General features: G+C 34.1%; 3 protein-coding genes across 3 annotated transcripts; 1 reads left to right on the top strand and 2 right to left on the bottom strand.

The window, feature by feature from the left end:
* Positions 1 to 136: 136 nt before the first annotated feature.
* Cpsf160 (cleavage and polyadenylation specificity factor subunit 1) lies at positions 137 to 7,009 on the bottom strand. The gene is made up of 20 exons (XM_069036482.1): positions 6,575 to 7,009; positions 6,311 to 6,525; positions 5,942 to 6,258; positions 5,638 to 5,888; positions 5,403 to 5,584; positions 4,963 to 5,265; positions 3,609 to 3,887; positions 3,415 to 3,553; positions 3,106 to 3,278; positions 2,352 to 3,051; positions 2,132 to 2,295; positions 1,864 to 2,078; positions 1,592 to 1,811; positions 1,386 to 1,538; positions 1,161 to 1,337; positions 975 to 1,107; positions 683 to 823; positions 496 to 625; positions 332 to 437; positions 137 to 279 (listed from the first exon to the last, which is right to left on the bottom strand). The coding sequence occupies exons 1-20, from the start codon at positions 6,744 to 6,746 to the stop codon at positions 199 to 201; spliced, it is 4,251 nt and encodes a 1,416-aa protein (XP_068892583.1). The 5' UTR covers positions 6,747 to 7,009; the 3' UTR covers positions 137 to 198.
* Positions 7,010 to 8,925: 1,916 nt separating this feature from the next.
* LOC138122305 (probable RNA-binding protein 19) lies at positions 8,926 to 13,954 on the top strand. Its single transcript, XM_069036511.1, has 14 exons — positions 8,926 to 9,132; positions 9,185 to 9,389; positions 9,439 to 9,593; positions 11,106 to 11,414; positions 11,466 to 11,634; positions 11,687 to 11,896; positions 11,952 to 12,146; positions 12,204 to 12,466; positions 12,518 to 12,653; positions 12,714 to 13,015; positions 13,063 to 13,265; positions 13,318 to 13,434; positions 13,489 to 13,597; positions 13,649 to 13,954. The coding sequence occupies exons 1-14, from the start codon at positions 9,097 to 9,099 to the stop codon at positions 13,823 to 13,825; spliced, it is 2,586 nt and encodes an 861-aa protein (XP_068892612.1). The 5' UTR covers positions 8,926 to 9,096; the 3' UTR covers positions 13,826 to 13,954.
* Positions 13,955 to 14,464, bottom strand: Tim10 (translocase of inner membrane 10). Its single transcript, XM_069036524.1, has one exon. The coding sequence runs from the start codon at positions 14,315 to 14,317 to the stop codon at positions 14,063 to 14,065; it is 255 nt and encodes an 84-aa protein (XP_068892625.1). The 5' UTR covers positions 14,318 to 14,464; the 3' UTR covers positions 13,955 to 14,062.
* Between the last annotated feature and the right edge of the window lie 5,581 nt (positions 14,465 to 20,045).

Here is a 20,045-nt window from a genome sequence, read left to right as displayed (position 1 = left end):
TGCAAGAACTAATTTTTTTAACCTGTTGATTTCAATTTGGTCGATATTGGAGCTAAATTGTGTCAAATGGTAGTTTTATATTTAGCCGATCAATTTTTTCTGTGATTTTTTTACTTACATGTAAATAAAGCAAAAATGAAAACTATCTATTTTATGTAGGTAAAAAAGGCCATAGTACACAACAAAGGAACAAAATTATTAAAAATGATTCGTAATCTTCTGAATATCTGATAAATCATCAAGTAGTTCTTCTAATTTGGTTCCTATCTTCTTAGAGACCTGGAAAGTCATTATTAAAAATTAATAAAAGATATAAACGAAAGCCAGTTACTTCTAGTTTTTCAGGAATTGAAAGGTGCAGGTAATTGTACACTAGTTCACCGTCTATCACAGATCTAGCAGGATTGGTCTGAAGCTTTTTCCAACTTTTATATGTCCTGTAATTAAAATTGCTTCTTAAAGAAAATTCATCAATTTTTTTTTCTACAAACTCACCGAAAAGCTTTGGGATTCAATCCTGCTATGTGCGCTCCTTGAGAAACAAGCACGTTTTGTAACATCAATAACCTTCGATATGTTTTTTCAGGAACAGGCATTATGTAGCCAAGTCCGCCATCCAATGTAGCTATAAATAATCTTTCGCTCACAAATTTTTATTACAATTAATGTTAAAAGTAATTACCGAACATTGTGATATGCCGCTTATCTGCACCCGTGAAGTGTTTCTTGTCTTCCCCTAATTCGCCAAGTTTGCATTTGATCCTAAAGAAAGAGTTTACAATTTGTCCCAAATGGAAATCGGCTTTGCGCAGCAGTCTTTGTCCTAGTGAGTTTAAAAAGATTTAAATCATTAAATTGTCAACTAATACTGAATCAGAAATTAAAGTTTTTGATTTCAAGCTTATTGGTAGTGCCAAAGAGTTCCGAAATATTTTGATCAGATTATTTTCCATTACACAAAATAAGAAGCAAACCTCCTAAAGACTCCCTAGATTCTGGTTGATACATATAAAGAACCAAATTTTTCTCACTGTCTGAAACGAGGAAACCCATGGTAGTGTTGTCGATCATGTATTCCACAGAAAATACCTCGCACGGCCGAAAGTCCTTTAAGCATATATTTTATTAGTATGTTGTGCCGCGAAGAGTTGTTCACATACCCTTGATACAAGAGACAAAGTTCTGTATTCCTCTTGAAAGCGTAGGAGTGATATTGATTTGTAAACATCTGCTACCAATAATAAACTTTTTATCGTCAAAATTTGGTGAGTGTATATTTGGGTGTCTATAAAAGCAACTCCTACCAAATCATTGTCTTTGAGTTGCCAAATGTATATCTAAAACAAATATTGAACTCAACAAACACAAAACAGAATATTTTGCACCTTTTGTCCCACAGCTGAAACCAAAAATCCTTTCACTTGACTTAGTGCTGTTACAGGTCCTTTTTGATCTTTTGCATAGATCTCTTTGAATCTGTTTTTGGTAAGAGGTTGTCCAGGTTCTGGCACCACTTCTATTATGTCATAAATTAAAATCTGAAATTTTGTGTTTAAATAAATGCAGTAAAATTTAATAATTTAGTTAGTACTCTGCCTCTAGAAGTAACGTCTTCTCCGTAGTTATAATTTGTTCCTACCGCTATGTAACCTTTTAAACCTGATCTCGTGCCTTCATAAGCTAATGCCACATTTTTTAAGCAGTTGACATGTTCCCATTCATCCAAATCAATTTTTGTGTTTGGAATGACATCCCACGACACTGGTGAAAATAGCATCAGACTAAATTTCTCTTGAAGGGGATATGGAAACCTTAAAAACAAAATTATTGTAGTTGCCATGAATACGCAATTCAAACATTTACCTGTCGCCTTTATCTTCTATTGAAAGCTCCTTATCTTCACCATTAAATTTGTAATACTTATTTGAAGGTTCAGCAATGCTTGTAACTAAGCAGTAAGTCTTTGATTCTAAGTGGTATGTCACAAAGTGTGGTGTACACCTTAGGGGGACTTTTCTTACAGGCCAAGGGGCGTCGTAACTTAAATGAGTTGGTAATACTCCTATTCTTAATTCAGACTGAAATACTAGCACATTTGAGTACTTGCTTCTTCAACACGTTTGTAACTCACCTTTTTGTTGAAGTATAAAAATCCTTGTGGACAATTGATGTTGTTAAATGGTGCGAAATTCAAAACTTCCCCATCTATGGTCATTGGATGAGTTCTTAGTTCGCCTCTAGCAGTCATAAAGATCCAGTGAGGATTAGATCCACACACAAAAACTCCATTATATCCTAAATTAGAAAATACATTGAATTCGGTTGGAGAAAACAGACAACGCAATAATTACCTGCAATATTGTTAAAATATCTCATTTTAATTATTCGTTCTTGGATAGCAAAAAAGTCAGAATCTTCGGTATCGATCTTGCCCGCCACATTAGGTGAGTAAATTAAGGAATGTTTGAGTTTTCGAAAACGCATTTTCAAGTTCCCTCTGGGAAAGCGAAATACTTCATAAATGTACAAGTCATTGTCTAGCCTGACCATAAGTAGCGGCCTAGAAGAGTGGTTGCCCAACGCGACAACAAGAATTTCCTTAACTTCATACTGCCTTTGGATGTTTGCTTCATGGGCAGCCGACGCTGCACTCGACGATGACAATGTTACAGACTCCAAACTGTCAACTAGAACTTTATGTCCGAAACATAGATTTGTGATATAATAGCACAGTTTAAAGTCGGGGATCGAGTAAATTTCCAGATTGGAATTATCGCGTACTACAAAAAGCCAATAAGATGGCCGCGCATCTATCAGGTACTTCTTCCACCAGTTATAATAAATCTTCGGTTTTGGTGGTGGTGGGTTTAGAGTCGGCATTTTGAAGTCGCTATCGTCTCCATAAAGGAGATCGTCCTCGTTTTCCACTTCCATCTTAGCCTCAGATTCGTGCACGAAATGTTCCGGGACGTGTGTAAAATCTTCCGGAATTTTGTACGTAAAAAGTCCCGAGATATCTCTGTACATGCATATCGTAGTAACAGGTGGACTCTGTAAAAATAACATTTCATTTTTTTTTTTACAAAGTGGAGAACTGTAATGTACGTTTGAAAGGGTCGATTTGCTGATGACTAGTTTGGCAACTCCTCTTGTTTCCCTAAGCATGAGTGTGATCACTTGACCGTCCGTAGTAAGCAGCGATATGTAAGGATCAACACTGGTGACGTGTACTATTGGAGACCCTAACTCCAGAGGGATGTGTTGCAATTGGTTGATCCCTGAGGAATATTTTTCACAATGTAACGTTCATACGATAAAAAAATAAAAACAAAGAACAGAAAAAATATGATCAACGATGACAACATCCACAACCTTAACTAGTTTTAGAAACATTCTTGTAAAATAATTACTAACCTTGCAGGAGTCTAATGGCGTTCGTGGTGACTTGTACAATGTACTTCAGGTTGCCTAAATTACCAGCATATACAGTTGGGATATGGGTAGCGAATCCAGTGTTATCAATTTCGTTGATTTCGTCACCAGTTTGTAATACCTTTAACACTGATATTACCCAAAAATCTTTTTTTTTTTTTCGATAAAATACATACCATTGTGCCATCTTCTTGACTTAGAATAAGAAACGCGTGTTTCTCTTCCCCGGCGTGCACTGTCCACATATTAGAACAACCAGGAAGGGTAAAAGTAGTCACAATTTGAGGTCTAATAGATTTCTGCAACACACACAGTGCTCCATTTTTACCAAAACCTGCGGTTGTTACAAGTTCAAGGTCCAGGTCTACAACTTCGGCAAATTCTTCACTCAAAAAAGCTGGTTCTCCCAGGGAAATATTGCCGCAAGGTCCGATATTTAATAAACTATCGCAAACCTAATCCACAAAAAAATAAAAATAGAAAAATGTACAGGGGCATTATAAATGATTGTAGTTGAAGTAAGTCATGTCCATGTTATGAAATTTTTGCCGCTCTATACAAACATAACTCTAATGTGGAGTGAACTGTCAATAGTGTCAATTGTGTGAACAGTAATGTAAAATGCATTCACGTTGTTTTGGCACAATGGGAAGCCATAGAAATTTTGCATTTAATTTGGTAATCGTAAAGCTGCCTGTTGAATTAGGTTATGTTTTTTTAAATTTGAGATTACAGGGTGTTTGGGGTATAAGGTAACAAACTTCTCCCGTGTAAAGAAATAGACAAAATAAAACTTTTATTCTAGTAACATTTTTTAGTATGTTATAATTTTCTAGTAATCATTTTTTCAAATTGAAGAACTACTGTGTGAGATCCACCGGATTTCTAAATTATAAAGGCGACAGCTAAGGCATTTTCCTTTACAAATCTTTATTAGCTTGGTATTAATAAATACAGATACGAACAGTAGCTCTCAAACAGTTGCAACAGAGTTTAGTCAGTTTAGTTCAGCATAATAAAAAAAGCAAATTAAAAAAATGTCACTAAGAAAAGTTTTTCATTTATCCTAGTTGTGCATCTCAGAAAAGTTTGTTACCTTAAACACCAAACACCCTGTATAAATAGCGTCAATGTCTAGTGCATTGTTGTCAGTTTTACTAGTTTGCAAGAGAAGAATAGTCGGGAAATTCAGCAACACGTTATGTTCATTTTGATAGGTCACTTTAGTGACGGAAATCAAAGTGTGCCCAACGTTAAGAAAAATAAATCATGGCCTCCCATTATGCCAAAACAACACGAACGTTATCCGCATAATTTTGATCATTTTCATATGGAGCGGCGACCATAAATTTTACATTCAGTTTTCACGCCAACAGTTTCACAACAATCATTTATAATGACCCTGTATATCCTGTGATTTAATAAATTTCAGATCAAGAGTGCTTTGCACTGTCATTGGACAGTGCAAATGACACCCCAAAGCACCCTTGCTCTGAAATTTATTTGATCACAGGATATGTGAGTAGCTACCTCAAAAATGTAACTTGTTATTTGAAGACTAGCTTGTTTTTGATTTCCATATACTTCTAATTCTTCTGGATCTCGGATATCTAATACGTCACTTGCCATACAGTCATTCAAAGAGTCCAACACTTTGTCTTCTCCATTCTCAAGTTTATCAGTATCACCATCACTAGTTTTTATACGTTTGGTGTTTGGTTCGTTGGTTTCATCCAAAGTAATAACTTCGTTACTTTTCTCAGTAAAACGCAAAAGCAGAGAGTTTCCCAGCCGTGAACCCAGGAACAAGAAATTATTTTCACATACTGAAATCTAAAATGTATAATTTAAAAAAAAAAATACAAAATTGCAATTAACTGTAAATAGTCGAGATATGATCAGTAAAAAACTATTCAGAACGCACTACTCTATTTTTGTTTTTGTTTTTATGTTATGCAATTGTTACATACACATGTTGTAAGCACACTGGCAGCTGCCTTTTCAAAATGAAAGCTTCGAACGTATCTCATGCTGTCCGCTAACAGTGTCAACACAAAGAGTTCTCCACCTTTAAGTGACAAAACTATTGTGTCATCTTCCAGAAAAGCAGCTTGAGCACAGTCCAAACTAACATTTAAGTCTTCTTGAGGTTCTGGAAAAGAAAAAAATGTTACCATTTGAATTATTGCAACGTTGTATATTTACTCAAAGGGAAGTTTGTCGAGTTCTCTGCTATACTGTTTAATGAAACACCATATGGTGGTATACTCTGATTTAAGTATATTAATGCATTAACAGCAAATATTAGAGTTCCCCCTAATGGTTTCTTAATTGGAACCGCCTTCACACAATCAAATGGTAGATTAGAAACGCTCCAAATTATTGGATGTACTTTTTGTTGCAAATTCAGTGAAATTGCGGCCATCGCGCATGTATCATTTCTTACAGCTACTCGACTAAAACAATTATTGTAATATGGTAGTGATAAAATACAATAACATATATCTACCCAGCAAAAGTTTTTAAGGGCTCAAACAAAATTAACAAAGTAGGTTCGTAATAGCCATGTAAGAATTGAATGTCTATGATGTTATCAATTTTGTCTATAAAATCTTTCAAGACAATCATATAAGAGGCTAAGATTGGTGCTTTTGAACCATAAGAACTACTACTCATGGGTTTAATGTCTGTATCCGTGTCATCTATTGAATTTTCACGTCGGAATGGTAGAACTACTAATTTTCTTCCAAAAACAGTCATAACTGCACATCTGTTTTCAGGATCTGCTCTTACAATAGGCACGTGATAATGATGTGTCCAGCCATCCTGTAAAATTGATAAATCAAAATTAAATTCTTCTATTTTAAGCAGATAAAACCTTCATGTCATCTTCTTCAAAATAATGTAAGCTAAGTGTTTTTAAGTCATGACTTTCTGGGTCATACTCGACCACTGATAATTTTGCATCTGTAAATGCTAACAGCAAAGCATCTCGTGGAGAATTTGCCAAGTTTACACTTTGCATTGACACAATATTTCCAAAAAGGGAATATTGCGCCACACATTCTAGTCTAGATTTTGGTGGGTTTGTTTCTACAAAATTAAATATACAACTAGTGTTGATTAAATGTGAAGTTATTACCTGTATATTTATCAATGCGACTCTTAGCATCCACATCTGGTATTAGGCGAAATACTTTAATAATATTCGCCCCTGTTGTTACCAAACTTTTTTCAGACTTATTAAAAAAGTGGCAAGCAATTGCATGTTCCACCCCTGTGGCAGGGTGGCTTTGCTTACAAATTGAAAACATTATTATTCAAGTGGTAAAAAGTCCGATGTAACAATTAGTCACTTGAAAAACATTAATTGCAGAAATTATTTCTGCTCTCTGGTCATGTTTACTAATGTTCAGATGTAAATACGGGTGATAAAAAAATTAAAAAAATATCGGTTAATTTTATTTCGCTTGACGCTTGCTTGCCAACTGAACATAACCTAACTTCGACTTTTACTTTTTTTATTTGTAAGGTTGGTACATTAAACTTTTACACCTACAACAAAGTTTTAAATAATTGCCCTTTACGTTTCAGTTTAATATAGATACACGCGTAAAAGATAAAAATAAATAAAAAGAATATAATAAACAAACATTTTAAAATGAATTTCATATTAGGGTTTAAATGTTACGAAGATTGGCAGCATTGCAGCATACACTACTTTTCCAATGCGTACGGACTAATGGCCGAAGGTGGGTGGAGTTTAATAATGGCGCCAATTTCAAAAACTTATTCTCATGCCCCAACAAAAAACAATCATTTTGCGCACTTGATACAAATGGGAGTCAGAAAAAACACAAATTTCATCACAAACTGCAGTAGAACTTTATAGTAAAACCAAAAAAAAATTAAATATAGTTAATTAATTTTTATTCTTGACTTCATCTGATAAGGGAGTCGGATCTGTCCCTCCACCAACCCCAACTGACGGACCATTTTTGCTCATTATTATACTAGAAATTTAGAAATGAAATATTTTCAAGAATTTTGCAAAATACTCACTACTCATTTCTTGTTAGGATAATGCAAATGCTTTTCTATTTTTCTTTTTCTGCATAATTGATTATTATTTGTTTCTTTCTCGATATTTTTCTTGCACTCTATTATTATCTCTTTCACTTTATCAAATGCTTCTCCCTCTAGATTCTTCGCCCAATTAACAAAATCTGCTAGTACAATCTGTAAATATATTTGACAGATGAATAACATTACTTCTAGTCCATATACTTTTAACATACTTCCTTTCTCCTTTCAGAACTAATCAACTCGTTTCCTTGATTTTTAGATGCCTCGTCCAAATACTGGTGTAATTCATTCAACATTCAAAACTATAATGTTTAAACCCTTCTTTTGTAGATTAAAGTTAAATTCACTTACCTCTCCATGACCCTGCTGTGACATAAACTTAAAACGAATAGATATTATAAAAGTTATTACAAATCAAATGAAACTTTGCAATGAAAATTGCAGATCAAAATAAGTCGTAAAACGTTAGGATGAAGCCAAAAACCAGCAAAATACTGTAAAAAACAGCAAAACACTGTAAGTCAAGGCACCAAGTAAAATGTCAAACAAGTGAATTGTTATTGTGGTAACGGTTTGGTAGCGTTTTTAAATTCATCAACTTTTTGCGGTGAATTTCAACATTGGTGGACAGAAATCATAAGTTTTTTTTGTGTTGAACATTTATGTTGTGCAAAAATGTGATGAATAGGGAAACGGATTTGGTGGAAAACTGATGACTGTGCTGACTGGTGCTGATGTCATGACACCTGAAGTGTAAACATACCCTAAACATTTTTTCATTTTCGGCGACTATTATTATTATATGAATAAATATGTGCGACATTAGTCTTCTTGGGACCATAATATTGGTAAACAGGATTACAATGCCTTTGGAAGATTCATCAGATGATGATTTATTAACTTCCTCTGATGAAGAAATTATTTTAAACAGAAGAAAGACTCATGAAAAAATTAGAGGATACGTGAATAATGTTGCACTTTTCCAGTTTTTCCCTCGCTTTGCTTTGACATTGACAGTTTGACTTCGCTTCGACAAACTATTTTGACATTTCCCCCACTATTCGTCCACCAAACAACCAACTCCCATTGTAGATGGGAAAGGTGAATTTTGATTGAGCCCAACATGAAATTTTTGGTGAATAAAGAAACGTATTTTCTTAAGCTCAACATAAATCTAACAGTAATATAACAACGTTTTGGTAGAAAACTGATTCCACCGATTGATCCATCGATGAATTTAAAAACGCTTCCTTCTTTCATTCTTTCCAACGTTCCTTTCGAAATTCAAATTCCTAAATTGGCGCTATTATTAAACTCCATCCACCCTCGGTCATTGGTCCGTGCGCGTTGGAAAAGTAGTGTAGTACTCAGCATAGCTTCTCCAAAGCACCAAACCAAAACTGTCAAACTCAAACTATGACTGACTATGACGAACTGTGATGACGAAACAAAACATGTGCTAGTTTGAGGTTAAAATATTTAAAAACAAGAATGTGTCTATTTGTAAACTAAAACAACACTAATTGTAATTTTTAACATACTAGCAGATAAAGTTTCATAGCTAGTAAAAAAAAAATCATGTCGCGTTTAATTGTGAAGAATTTACCAAAAGATGTTTGTTTTTTAATTGTATTTGAGGTTCACGTTAAATAAACTCTCTTTTTAGACAACGGAGGAGAAACTTAGGGATATATTTCAGCAGAAAGGTACAGTTACAGATGTACAGTTAAAATACACTCCAGATGGGAAATTTCGTCAATTTGCTTTTGTTGGCTATCAGCTTGAAGATGAAGCTCAAGAAGCCATCAAATATTTTAACAATATGTTTGTTAAAACTAAGAAAATAACAGTAGAACATTGTGCACTGTTAGGTAAATTATGACTTTATAAAATGTAGATTATAATAACTGATTTTTTAAGGTGATTCCACAAAACCAAAGGCATGGAGTAAACATGCAAAAGATAGTAGTGCTTACAAAAAAGCACACCCTGCTTTAGAAGAAAAAAATACAGAAAAGTTGATCAAAAATAAGAAAGATAAAAAGAAAGATGAAGGAATTGAGTTATTGAAAAAAGTAAGTGTATATGCATTTACACTGATTTATTTCTTTTTTATTTTTGGGACAAAGTGCTGATTATTAAGATAAAAGTATGTACAGTGCGTTCGTAAAGTTTGGAATAAATTTGATAAAACTAAGTATTAATTTCTGAGAAAAATCTTTGAAGAGGTCAACTTTGTTGTTAAAAAGTGCATAATTCTTGAGTACTTTACTTATGTTGACAGCTTTTTAGGACGTCATCAATAATAAATTTCAATGACAACCCCCACTTTTTTTCTTCTTTTTCTGATAGACTTTCGATGAGTGAAAAAAATTGATGTAGTTTGTCCAGCGAGAGATTGGTTGAAATAAAAATCACTAAATTCTACATAGAGAAAGTAGCGCATATAAAATATGAAATATATCCTTCAAGCGGTAACATTTTTGCCCTGAAATTATGCTGTAATTGATGTATTCTATTTATGTATTCAATTTTTTTCATTCATCGTTTAGCTAGTACTTACCAAGACCTATCAAGAAAAGAAGAAAAAAATGAGGGTTGTCATTTAAAAAAATTATTGATGAGGTCATAATTAGGAGATAAAATGCTGTCAACATAAGTAAAGTAGGTACTGAAAAATCCGCACTTTTTAAAAACAAAGTTGACTTTTGCAAGGATTTTTCTCAGAAATTAATACTTACAGTTTTATCGAATTTATTCCGAACTTCACGAAAGCACTGTATATTATGTAAATTCACATAATTAGAACAAAACAATTCTATAGGGTTGTTGGTTCTCAGGTAATGCTGCAGTCATTTGTAAAAGAAAACTGAGGAGGTTTAAAACTTTTTCACCGTCTAAACTCTAAAGAAACATCAATATTTTCACACAGATGACTGCGAAAACCTAAATTCAATTAAAGTAACGCTTAAGGTATAAGATTATATGGCCCGTTAAAAGTATTTGACCGGAGATAAACGTCCCTTTTGTCGCAATTGCAGTAGGCGGTCAGCCCAACCATAAATCCTGCTTCAAGCAATTCTCTGTTGTGAATTCCAGAGCCGGCCTCAAAACAAATGCGTACCGACGAAATTATATTTATTTATTAAATATACAATACTATTACAAATCATCTTTACTGTTTTCAAGACTCAAAGTACTAAAGGGAATTTCGTTACAATAACAAAATGTACAATAAACTTCAAAAACATGTTCTATCACAAATTATTAATCCCTGCCCTGAACGAAAGAAAAGGGATGCAGCTGCACGAGCCGAGACAACCATCTTAACGCCAATATTGGTTTCCATTATTGGGATAATTTTAGTGCTGCCATATAATCTTATACCTTAAGCGTTACTTTAAAACAGTCTTATCCTAATCTTGTCTTGTATCCTCATTAACTGGAATCTTATTGTAATGTAATAATGTAAATGTTGTTTTTGTAAGATTATTCGTTTGGAGGATTGTAATATCTTTTTCCAGTAAATGTTATATAATTATTACATAAAGAGTGTAAACAAAGTGTTTTTTTATTAATGTTTTCAGTATCAAGATGAACCTTTGTTTGAAGAGTTTTTACAAGTTCATGCACCTGCAGAAAGTAGAAAACTTCGAGAACTTGCTAACGCTCAAAATGAAAATTCTGACAATGAATTGGATAATAAAGTAAGTGATTCAACACCGAATGAATCAGAAGAAGAGGTTGATGATGAAGAAGAGAGTGACGATGTGGAGCAATCAAAATGTAAATTGGCTGATGAAAAAATTAGTGATCTTGAATATATGAAAAAATTGGTAAAGAAAAATGTAAAAGTAAAAAAAGAACCTAAGAATATTCAGTTATTTACATTGAAGGTATTTAAGTGGACACCATTTAATATAATTTTACATTTGACATTTTTTTAGCTCAAAGGTCTTCCATATAATTGTAAAAAGAAAGATATCAAACAATTTTTAAAGCCTCTTTCACCATTTTCTATCAGAAAACCAACTAAAATTCACGGAATAGCATATGTGGGTTTCAAAAAGGAGAAAGATTTCAACAAGGCACTTTTAAAAGATAGAAGTTTTATTTGTGAGGAACTCAAATACATTTTTTATGTTGAAGTTTATTTTTAAATTTTCAGCTGGTAAGAGAATTTCTGTTTTGAAATATTCTGCTAAGAATGAGACAGAAAGTTTAGAGATTAATGATGACAGCAGAAAAAGTAAATGGGTTAGCCAGGAAGAAGCTCTTAAAAATGAAGAGGATATTGCCGAATCTGGGAAAATTTTTATTAGAAATTTGTCTTATACAACCACAGAAGATGACATTGAAACTTTGTTTAAAAATTTTGGTAAATATATAAATGAAGTGATTTGCATATACAATATTCTGAAATGACTTTCAAGGACCTCTGGCTGAAGTCAATTTGCCAGTCGATAGTGTCTCGAAAAAAATTAAAGGTTTTGGTACAGTTACATTTGTAATGCCAGAACATGCAGTCAAGGCTTATGGAGATTTAGATGGCAATGTACTCCATGGTCGTATGTTGCATTTATTACCTGGAAAGAGTAAAGATAATTCAAATGAAGTTGCTGAAGATGGTATGTCATGCAACAGTGGCATTAACCAATAATAACAAATTTAAATGTCTGTTACAGAAAGTACAAATTATAAAAAAAAGAAACAAGCGAAACAGAAGTCACAGGCAGGTTCTTCTCATAACTGGAATTCCTTGTTTTTGGGTCACGATGCAGTTGCTGAAGTTATAGCAGATACTTACAGTACTTCAAAAGAAAAAGTGTTGGCACCACATGGAGAAGGTAGTGCTGCAGTAAGATTGGCGTTAGGTGAAACCCAGATAGTAGCACAAACTAGAAAGTATCTTGAACAAGAAGGTGTTATACTTGATGCATTTAATACTGTAATTTTTTGCTTTGGAATTTGTACAATTGAACTATATTGATATTTTTAGCCCACATCAAAAAGATCAAAGACCATTATAATTGTAAAAAATTTACCCTCTAAAACCGACGGAAAAGAGATAAAAAACCTGTTTGAAAAATATGGCTTCATTGGAAGAATTATTTTGCCGCCCAGCGGTATAACAGGTAATTGACAATGGTTAGGGCCTTTAAAACTGAAACGTTTAATTGATATTTGTATCACAGCTCTCGTAGAATTTCTCGAACCATCTGAGGCTAGAAAGGCGTTCATTAATTTAGCTTATAGTAAATTTAAAAATGTACCACTTTATTTAGAGTGGGCGCCTGAAAATTCCCTGGCAGAAAGAAAAATCGCTTTGGTAGAGAATAAAAGTGAAAAGAAAGTCGAGAATGATGAAATTAAAACAGAAGAAAGCAATAATAATAGTGATGACGATGAGGAAAAAATTGTTGAAGACCCTGAACCAGATACTACATTGTTTGTTAAAAATTTAAATTTCCAAACAATTGATGAAGATTTAAAAAAGGTTTGACAGTTTGGTGTATTTACAACAAATAATGTGTCCTATTTTAGCACTTTGAAAGTTGTGGTAAAGTATTTTATGCTACTGTTGCAACTAAAAAAGATTCAAATGACCCAAACAAACGGTTATCCATGGGATACGGCTTCGTTAGGTTTTTATATAAAAGCAGTGCAGATAAAGCTTTAAAAACTCTACAGCAGAGTGTTCTAGATGGAAAGTCTTTGGAACTGAAGAGATCAGAAAGGACACTGAGGTTGGTTAAATTACTTAAAATTATTGTAGATACTGAATTTGTTTTATTACAGCAATGAAGTAAAAACCGCCAAGAAAAGTGCAAAGGCAACAAAACAAACAGGAACGAAGATTTTGGTTAGAAACATTCCTTTCCAAGCAAATAGCAAGGAAATAAGAGAACTTTTTAGGTAATTATGTGAAATGTTCTCACATATGCTGCTATTTATTTTGTTTCATTTTAGTACTTTCGGTGAAATAAAAGCATTAAGACTTCCTAAGAAAATGGCTCTAGATGCAGGTTCACACAGAGGCTTTGCTTTTGTGGACTTTGCAACAGCTTCTGATGCAAAGGTAGATCTAATTTTTACACTAGTAAATCAAGCAACTGTTAACATTTTTTAGAAAGCATTTGAGGCCTTATCGCAGAGTACCCACTTGTATGGTAGAAGGTTAGTACTGGAATGGGCTGCCACAGAAGATGGTGTTGAAGAAATAAGGAAAAGGACCGCAGCACATTTTCAAGGTCCACAAGAAATGAAGAAATCTAAAAAAGGTGTTCTGAATCTTGATAACACATAATTTCTTCAAAATATTGTAATTTTATTGAATCGTAATAAATGTTGATTTATGAAACAAGGTTGTTTCACATTTCTGATGAACACCTGTATTTAGAAATAATAATTACATGTTTGGTATGGAAAATATGAATCACTTTTTAAATAATTTTTATTCAACCTCTATTATCAAATGATAATAATCTTCAAACAGAAACATTAAAAAACCTAAATTAGACTAAAACAAACTGACTACAAAAAATTATTTTTTTAGGAGTTGCTCGTCTTGCATTGAAAGCTGTCCAAGTTTTTTTCCAATTCGTTCATGGATATCGAGAAACTTAGCTACACACCTGTCAATACAAACTGCTTCTCCTTTAGCAATCTCCGCATCATTGTAAACTGGAGGAATGCACTTTTTATGGCAGGCTGTAGTTAGACGATTGTACATGTCAGCCATCATTTCAATTTCTAACTCCTGCATGAGTTGCAACTTTTGTGCTTCAGTTTCTGCCATGGTAATTACTTGGAAATACGTAAATTATTAAATAATTGCAATTATTTCGGAGTGTGACGCGGACCCAATTCGTAATCACCAATGTTAGCTAATCGCATGCGTTCCCTAATTTTCATATTTTCATAACGCCTCTTATCTACACTAGTCTTCGAGAGATAAAACAAGTATATTCCTAATGTCGTACATACAGCCCTGAAAACGAAAACGGGTAATTACACATCAAGTAATCACTGCCCTATTATGCTGTTACAACAATTGAGGTTATGTCTTCATTATACTTCGGTTGAATTATGTAAAACTTACCATCCAACACCTATTTTTGCGTGTTTACTTAATTGCATAGTTTCAAAAATTCGTCAATTCATTTCTTTTTCGAATTAAATCGAAGCTGAATAATTACAACAACGTGACAACCTCAGCCTGACCACATTAGGAAAGTAAGATTAAAGTAACGCCGTGAAGTAACGTATCGGGCACGTATTGGGTAACGACGTAGCTTCCTAGCCAGAGTCTGTGCCTGACGTAGCGTTACTACAATCGCATGGCGGGCCGTTGGCCGTAAACACAAATTGGATGCGGCGTAACCGTAACGTAATCGCAAAACGTAATAACGTATCAAACTCAAACCAGAGAATACACTCACACTCAAATGTGCTCAAACCGCAAACCCTGTCCCTGTACAGTGCAGTGTCGTTACGGTCGTAGTATCCATGTCGTAATTGGAAACACTGGAAATCTGTTAGTTTTACGGTTGTACCATTCTACCATTGTTTAATTAATTAATATTAATAATTATTCTATCAGTTAACCCTTTCGGTAGGTACTCCGAGGACTTAAGGAGTCCCAAGAAATTTCAAAAAATTCTACTGGTGTCTATTTGTCCCACAAATTCGTGTGAATTAAATATAATCGTTTTTCTAAACATTTCTCTGTTATATGCTTATATGCAACAAACAAAACATTACTGGGACACAGTTGTCCCATGTCCATCCCAAGGACTTAAGGATATAAAAAAATTTTTTTTTCACCATTAGAAGCCTATTACTTATCCTATTTTTAAGCTTTGGATAACAGCAGAATGAATTCCGCCCTGAAAGGGTTCAAGTAAGTACAGTTAATTTCAAAATTATAGAGTACACCTAATTTTCTACAGTGTGAATTGCACTTACATTTTTTGTCAATGATCAATGTCAATTTTGACAAACAAAATGCCTAATCTAACCGAAAAAGCGAAAATGCTCTTTCCAAATTAGAAGAAGGATGGTCGATCCAGAGGTAGCTCAGTATTATAACATCGCGAAGAGCATCGTGCAGAGGATAAAACAGACACTATATTATGGTGTTCTAAAATATCAGCGACATTTTATGTTGTCAAACTCACCTAGCCTATATAAAAAATATGACGCTCAAATTTCAAAAAGGCATGTTTACATGTGGAAAAACTGTAATAAATCGACTTCTTGATTTTTGAGGTGTACTCGATAATTTTGAAATTAACTGTACTATTCCGGACATGGAATCTTGGCCAACATTTTTTAGACATTTCTAAAAAAAATGATGTAAACCAACCATTAGTGTCATTAACAGATGACAATTATTAAAAATCACTTTGAAGTTTTTCTTGTGACATCAAAAAAGCAGGGAAATGGCATTATCGGGTCAAAAGTTGGGTTATATTCAATAAAGGCCAGTTCACACATATTCGTCAGTTAAATGTCAGTTGTGGCCAAGATTCCGTGTCCGGAATAGTACTATTGCGGGCAAAAAAAGTGGGACATCAACGTCATTGTCTTGACTTTTAATGTGAAATAACCCTTACCTGATTCTAACCCTACTGTGAATCGATTGACGTTGTCATTATGTATTGTACGTTGTCATTATGTATTGTACGTTGTAGGGAGCGATTGTAAGTAAGCACGTAGTGAATATTTATTTAATGCAAAGTTCCAATCAAAATCTACCTTTATCAAAAGAAGAGGGCATTTGGAAAAGGAAAATAGGAGGATAAAATAAATTTTTAAACTGTCAGCTGGAACAGTGTCAAAAAAAATGACAATAAAGCTTGAACTACATCGAATTTTTCAAAACTGACAGAAATTTGATGTCCCACTTTTTTTGCCCGCAATAGTACATACTTAATAATCAGATATTGTTTATACAGGATGAATTTGAAATGCATCATAATATGTAAACCATAGTTTCTTCAGCAAGTGAATAAACCGAAAATGTGGTTAAACATTTTAATTTATAAAGTCCATTTTAACTTAATTTGGTCCCAAACAACACGATTCTAAAAGCTCCAATAAATCGAAATATGAATATCCGTGAAAACGCTTTTGCTATGAATGAAATAGCCGAAAAACACTTTAAATACGCAGAGCCGCAAAAACGTGTAAGATTAAGTCTGAAAACCAAGTAAAAGGAAAAGTCAAAGCAAAAACCATAACTAAACAGTAACAATTAGAAAAATTGTTTAAAACGTCGGTCGTGACACGCCTGTACCTGTGCCTTTCGATGTAGATTGTCCCGAACCCTTGCAAAACTTGTTGTATCGTCCCGGATTTGTGCTGCTGAATATGGGTGTTGTGGCTTTTAAAAACTCCGTTAACAAAACTATTCGCAGATCAGGTTGATCGCCCACTCACAAAACTCTTGCCGGTGAATGTAATCGTTTGGTTTCAATGCTTGCACCCGCTGAACACGATAGGGGTACAACCCTTGCTCTTTAAGAGTGCCACATACTATAAAATGAGAAACCTGAAATTCACGAACTAACTGCTGCGTACTTGTTGACGGGTTTTCTTCCACATTCTCGGTCATTTCACTATTGGTATCATTTTCCAATATAATGGCACACTGGGACGCAAAATTCCAAGGAAAAAATAACCGAAGGTAGCACTGAAAGCAGCTAATCTGCACGCGGTACTAGCACCCGCGATAACAAAACTTTTTGCACCTTTTTTGCGTTGCGCCTCGATAACTTTTTAAATGTTACTATTCGTCATAACTTGATATCAGTGGCGTACTCAACTTTTGTGCTTGAACTCTACATGGCTTTTCTGCCCTTATACGGATCTATAGCGCAAAACTGAATGCACGTGATTTTCACAATTGGTCTGAAGATTCTAGTGTTTTAATATTGTAGTGTATTTGGATTTCATCCTGTATGTATTATAATAATAAGTAATATCAGATATCTATGTATTAGCTGAGCCAAGTGTTTTGAATCGGTTATTTGGAAAGGGCCACATCTCAAGAACAGTAAAGTCAACAGAAAAAAAAAAAATTCCTAGCTAAGATAGAAAACTCCAGTTTTTCTACTAGTAAAAAACGTTTACATGAGAATAGTAATAATTTTAAAAATATGAATTAAATTTTATTTAACAGTGCTCTTCTGGTGGCTCATCATTAGTAGGTCATCAATAAGATCAGCTTACCATTTTATCTCTTGGCACGTACAGTTGGCTTAAAAAAAACGGGAAATGAAATTTAACCTAATGTGAATTAAAATTTTAATTTGTCAATTTATGTCAATTTGTGTCTGTTTGACAGTAGTATTTCTGACACATTAGTGCAGTTTTTAACCTAAATTTGGAAAGCCCGTTTCAAACTATAAAAATTTAATAAAACCTGAAAGAACTTTTTCTGGCAGTTCCCGTTTTTTTTTTGAAGCCAATCGTATTGTACAGGGTTATTAAAAATGTTTCTAACATCGTAGATGGCTGTACGCTTTATTTAGGTGCTACGCCAACTAGATGTTAAAAACATTTATAATAACCCTGTACAAGTTTTGTTAGATTGCTCGTTTTCTTTCTATTAATAGGCATTTTTTTTGGGTAAGCAAACTCTGTTGGTAGATTAGGATAAATTCCAAAGGGTTTTTCGGCTTTTCCTTCCAAACAAGTCGACTGATGAGTGATGAAGATGACTGATGAAAGATGGACGTATAATTCTACGCCCGGTTTTTTTATTCCATCATACGGTATAATCATACGCGGAAATATTTTAACCCGTAAACCACCAAGACATTTGAAAACGATTTGCGCTGGGTGAAATTGCGAATTTAAAAATTCAAAATTCACCTCATTCCGGCCCGTGGTCGACGCTAATGAAGAGTAAATGAAAGTGAAATAATAAAAAAGATGCAACTAAAACGATTACCACACAAGAAATTTGACACTGACACTGAATTTTGTCGAAAAAACGTACAAAGCACTTTTACTTTTACCTTACCTTATCCACAGTAAATGCTGAAGAAGTCGTTGATGCGTGTACATGTGCCGTCTGAGTCATTGATGCATGGATCCTTGAAAAAACTTCACGATCTTCGAGAGTTTGGGCACCATCGTATTTATTTAAACTTAATCCGGAGATCTTGCCGGTCAAAGCGTTGGGCCGTTTCGTCCATCCACCTTTCAATGTGGTTCTGGTTTTTAACCACTGCGTAGCTTAGCGAGCATAATGTGGTGGCGCGCCATCATGCAGGTACCACATTTCTTGCATAGTATCATCCAAAAATCGAAGGTGATCAAGAATGACTAAGTCTGTTGGTAACAATGAAATTTGGTAAATTTGAAATTTACCATAAAAGGTTAATTTTTGTAATAACATAAACATAACCGGCATAACCAAAAATTCAGTCAGTGCGAATTACGAGACAAAAAACACCAGTACTTTTCAATTGTTTCATTGCCAACAGACTCAGTCATTGTTGATCACGCTGTATCATTTAAATGACTCGACAAAATGTCCAGTTAAATTATCATCAACAATACCTGTCCAAACATTAACAGAAATTAAAAGAAAAAATGACAAAATTGGAGGAGAAAATGGAAGAGCAGGAAAAAAGAGTGAGAAAAAAGAATATTGTCGTAACGGGACTGGATGAAGAGGAATGTGAGAACGAGAAGAAACTGGAAAAATGGATGAAGGCAGAATTAGAGGTTGAAGTAAGGGTGAAAGAGATGTATAAAATAAATGGAGGAAAAATGATTGTGGCAGAACTTGAGAGCTGGGGGGAAAAACGGAAAGTTATGGAAAATAAGAGGAAACTAAGAGAAAAAAAAGGATAGAGAGTGTACATAGAAGATGATCTGACAAAGACGGAGAGAGACACACAGAAGAAATTAAGAACGCTAGCCAAAGAAGAGCGACAAAAAGGACTGCGGGTGAAAGTGGGTTATAAAAAGATATGGATAGAGGGAAAAGGTTTTAGGTGGGATGAAGAAAACGGGAAGTTACATACAGCAAATTTTTGAATAAGAGCGTAAGAAAAAGACGACAGGGCAGAAAAGGGAAAACGAACATGGAGAGGAATAAAGGAGAAATGAGCAAATAAGAATAGTATTCTGGAATGTAGCGGGAATAAAAAATAAAGAGAATGAGTTTTGGAAGTATTTGGGAGAATTTGACGTAGTGGGATTGGTAGAAACGTGGGTGGAAGAAAAGGGGTGGGAAAAAAAATATGCAGAGAGAGAAAGCAAGAAAGGGAGAGCGAAAGGTGGGATAATAATGGGTGTGAAAAAGGGACTGGAAGAAGAAAACGGATCTGGAGTAAAAGAAGAAAGAGGGTTTATGGAAAGAACGGTAAAAAGAAAACAGAGAAAATGGAGAATTGTAACAATATACAGCAGAAGTATGAAAGAAACGAAGAGAATAATAGAAGAGCGAGTAAAAGAGCAGGAAGAAGGAACTCTGGTGATTGGGGGGGATTTTAATGCAAGAATTG

Source organism: Tenebrio molitor, chromosome 1 (assembly GCF_963966145.1).
Source record: "Tenebrio molitor chromosome 1, icTenMoli1.1, whole genome shotgun sequence".
Taxonomy (NCBI): Eukaryota; Metazoa; Arthropoda; class Insecta; order Coleoptera; family Tenebrionidae; genus Tenebrio; species Tenebrio molitor.
Note: the sequence above shows the minus strand (reverse complement) of the source record. Positions and strands in the feature narration are given on the sequence as shown.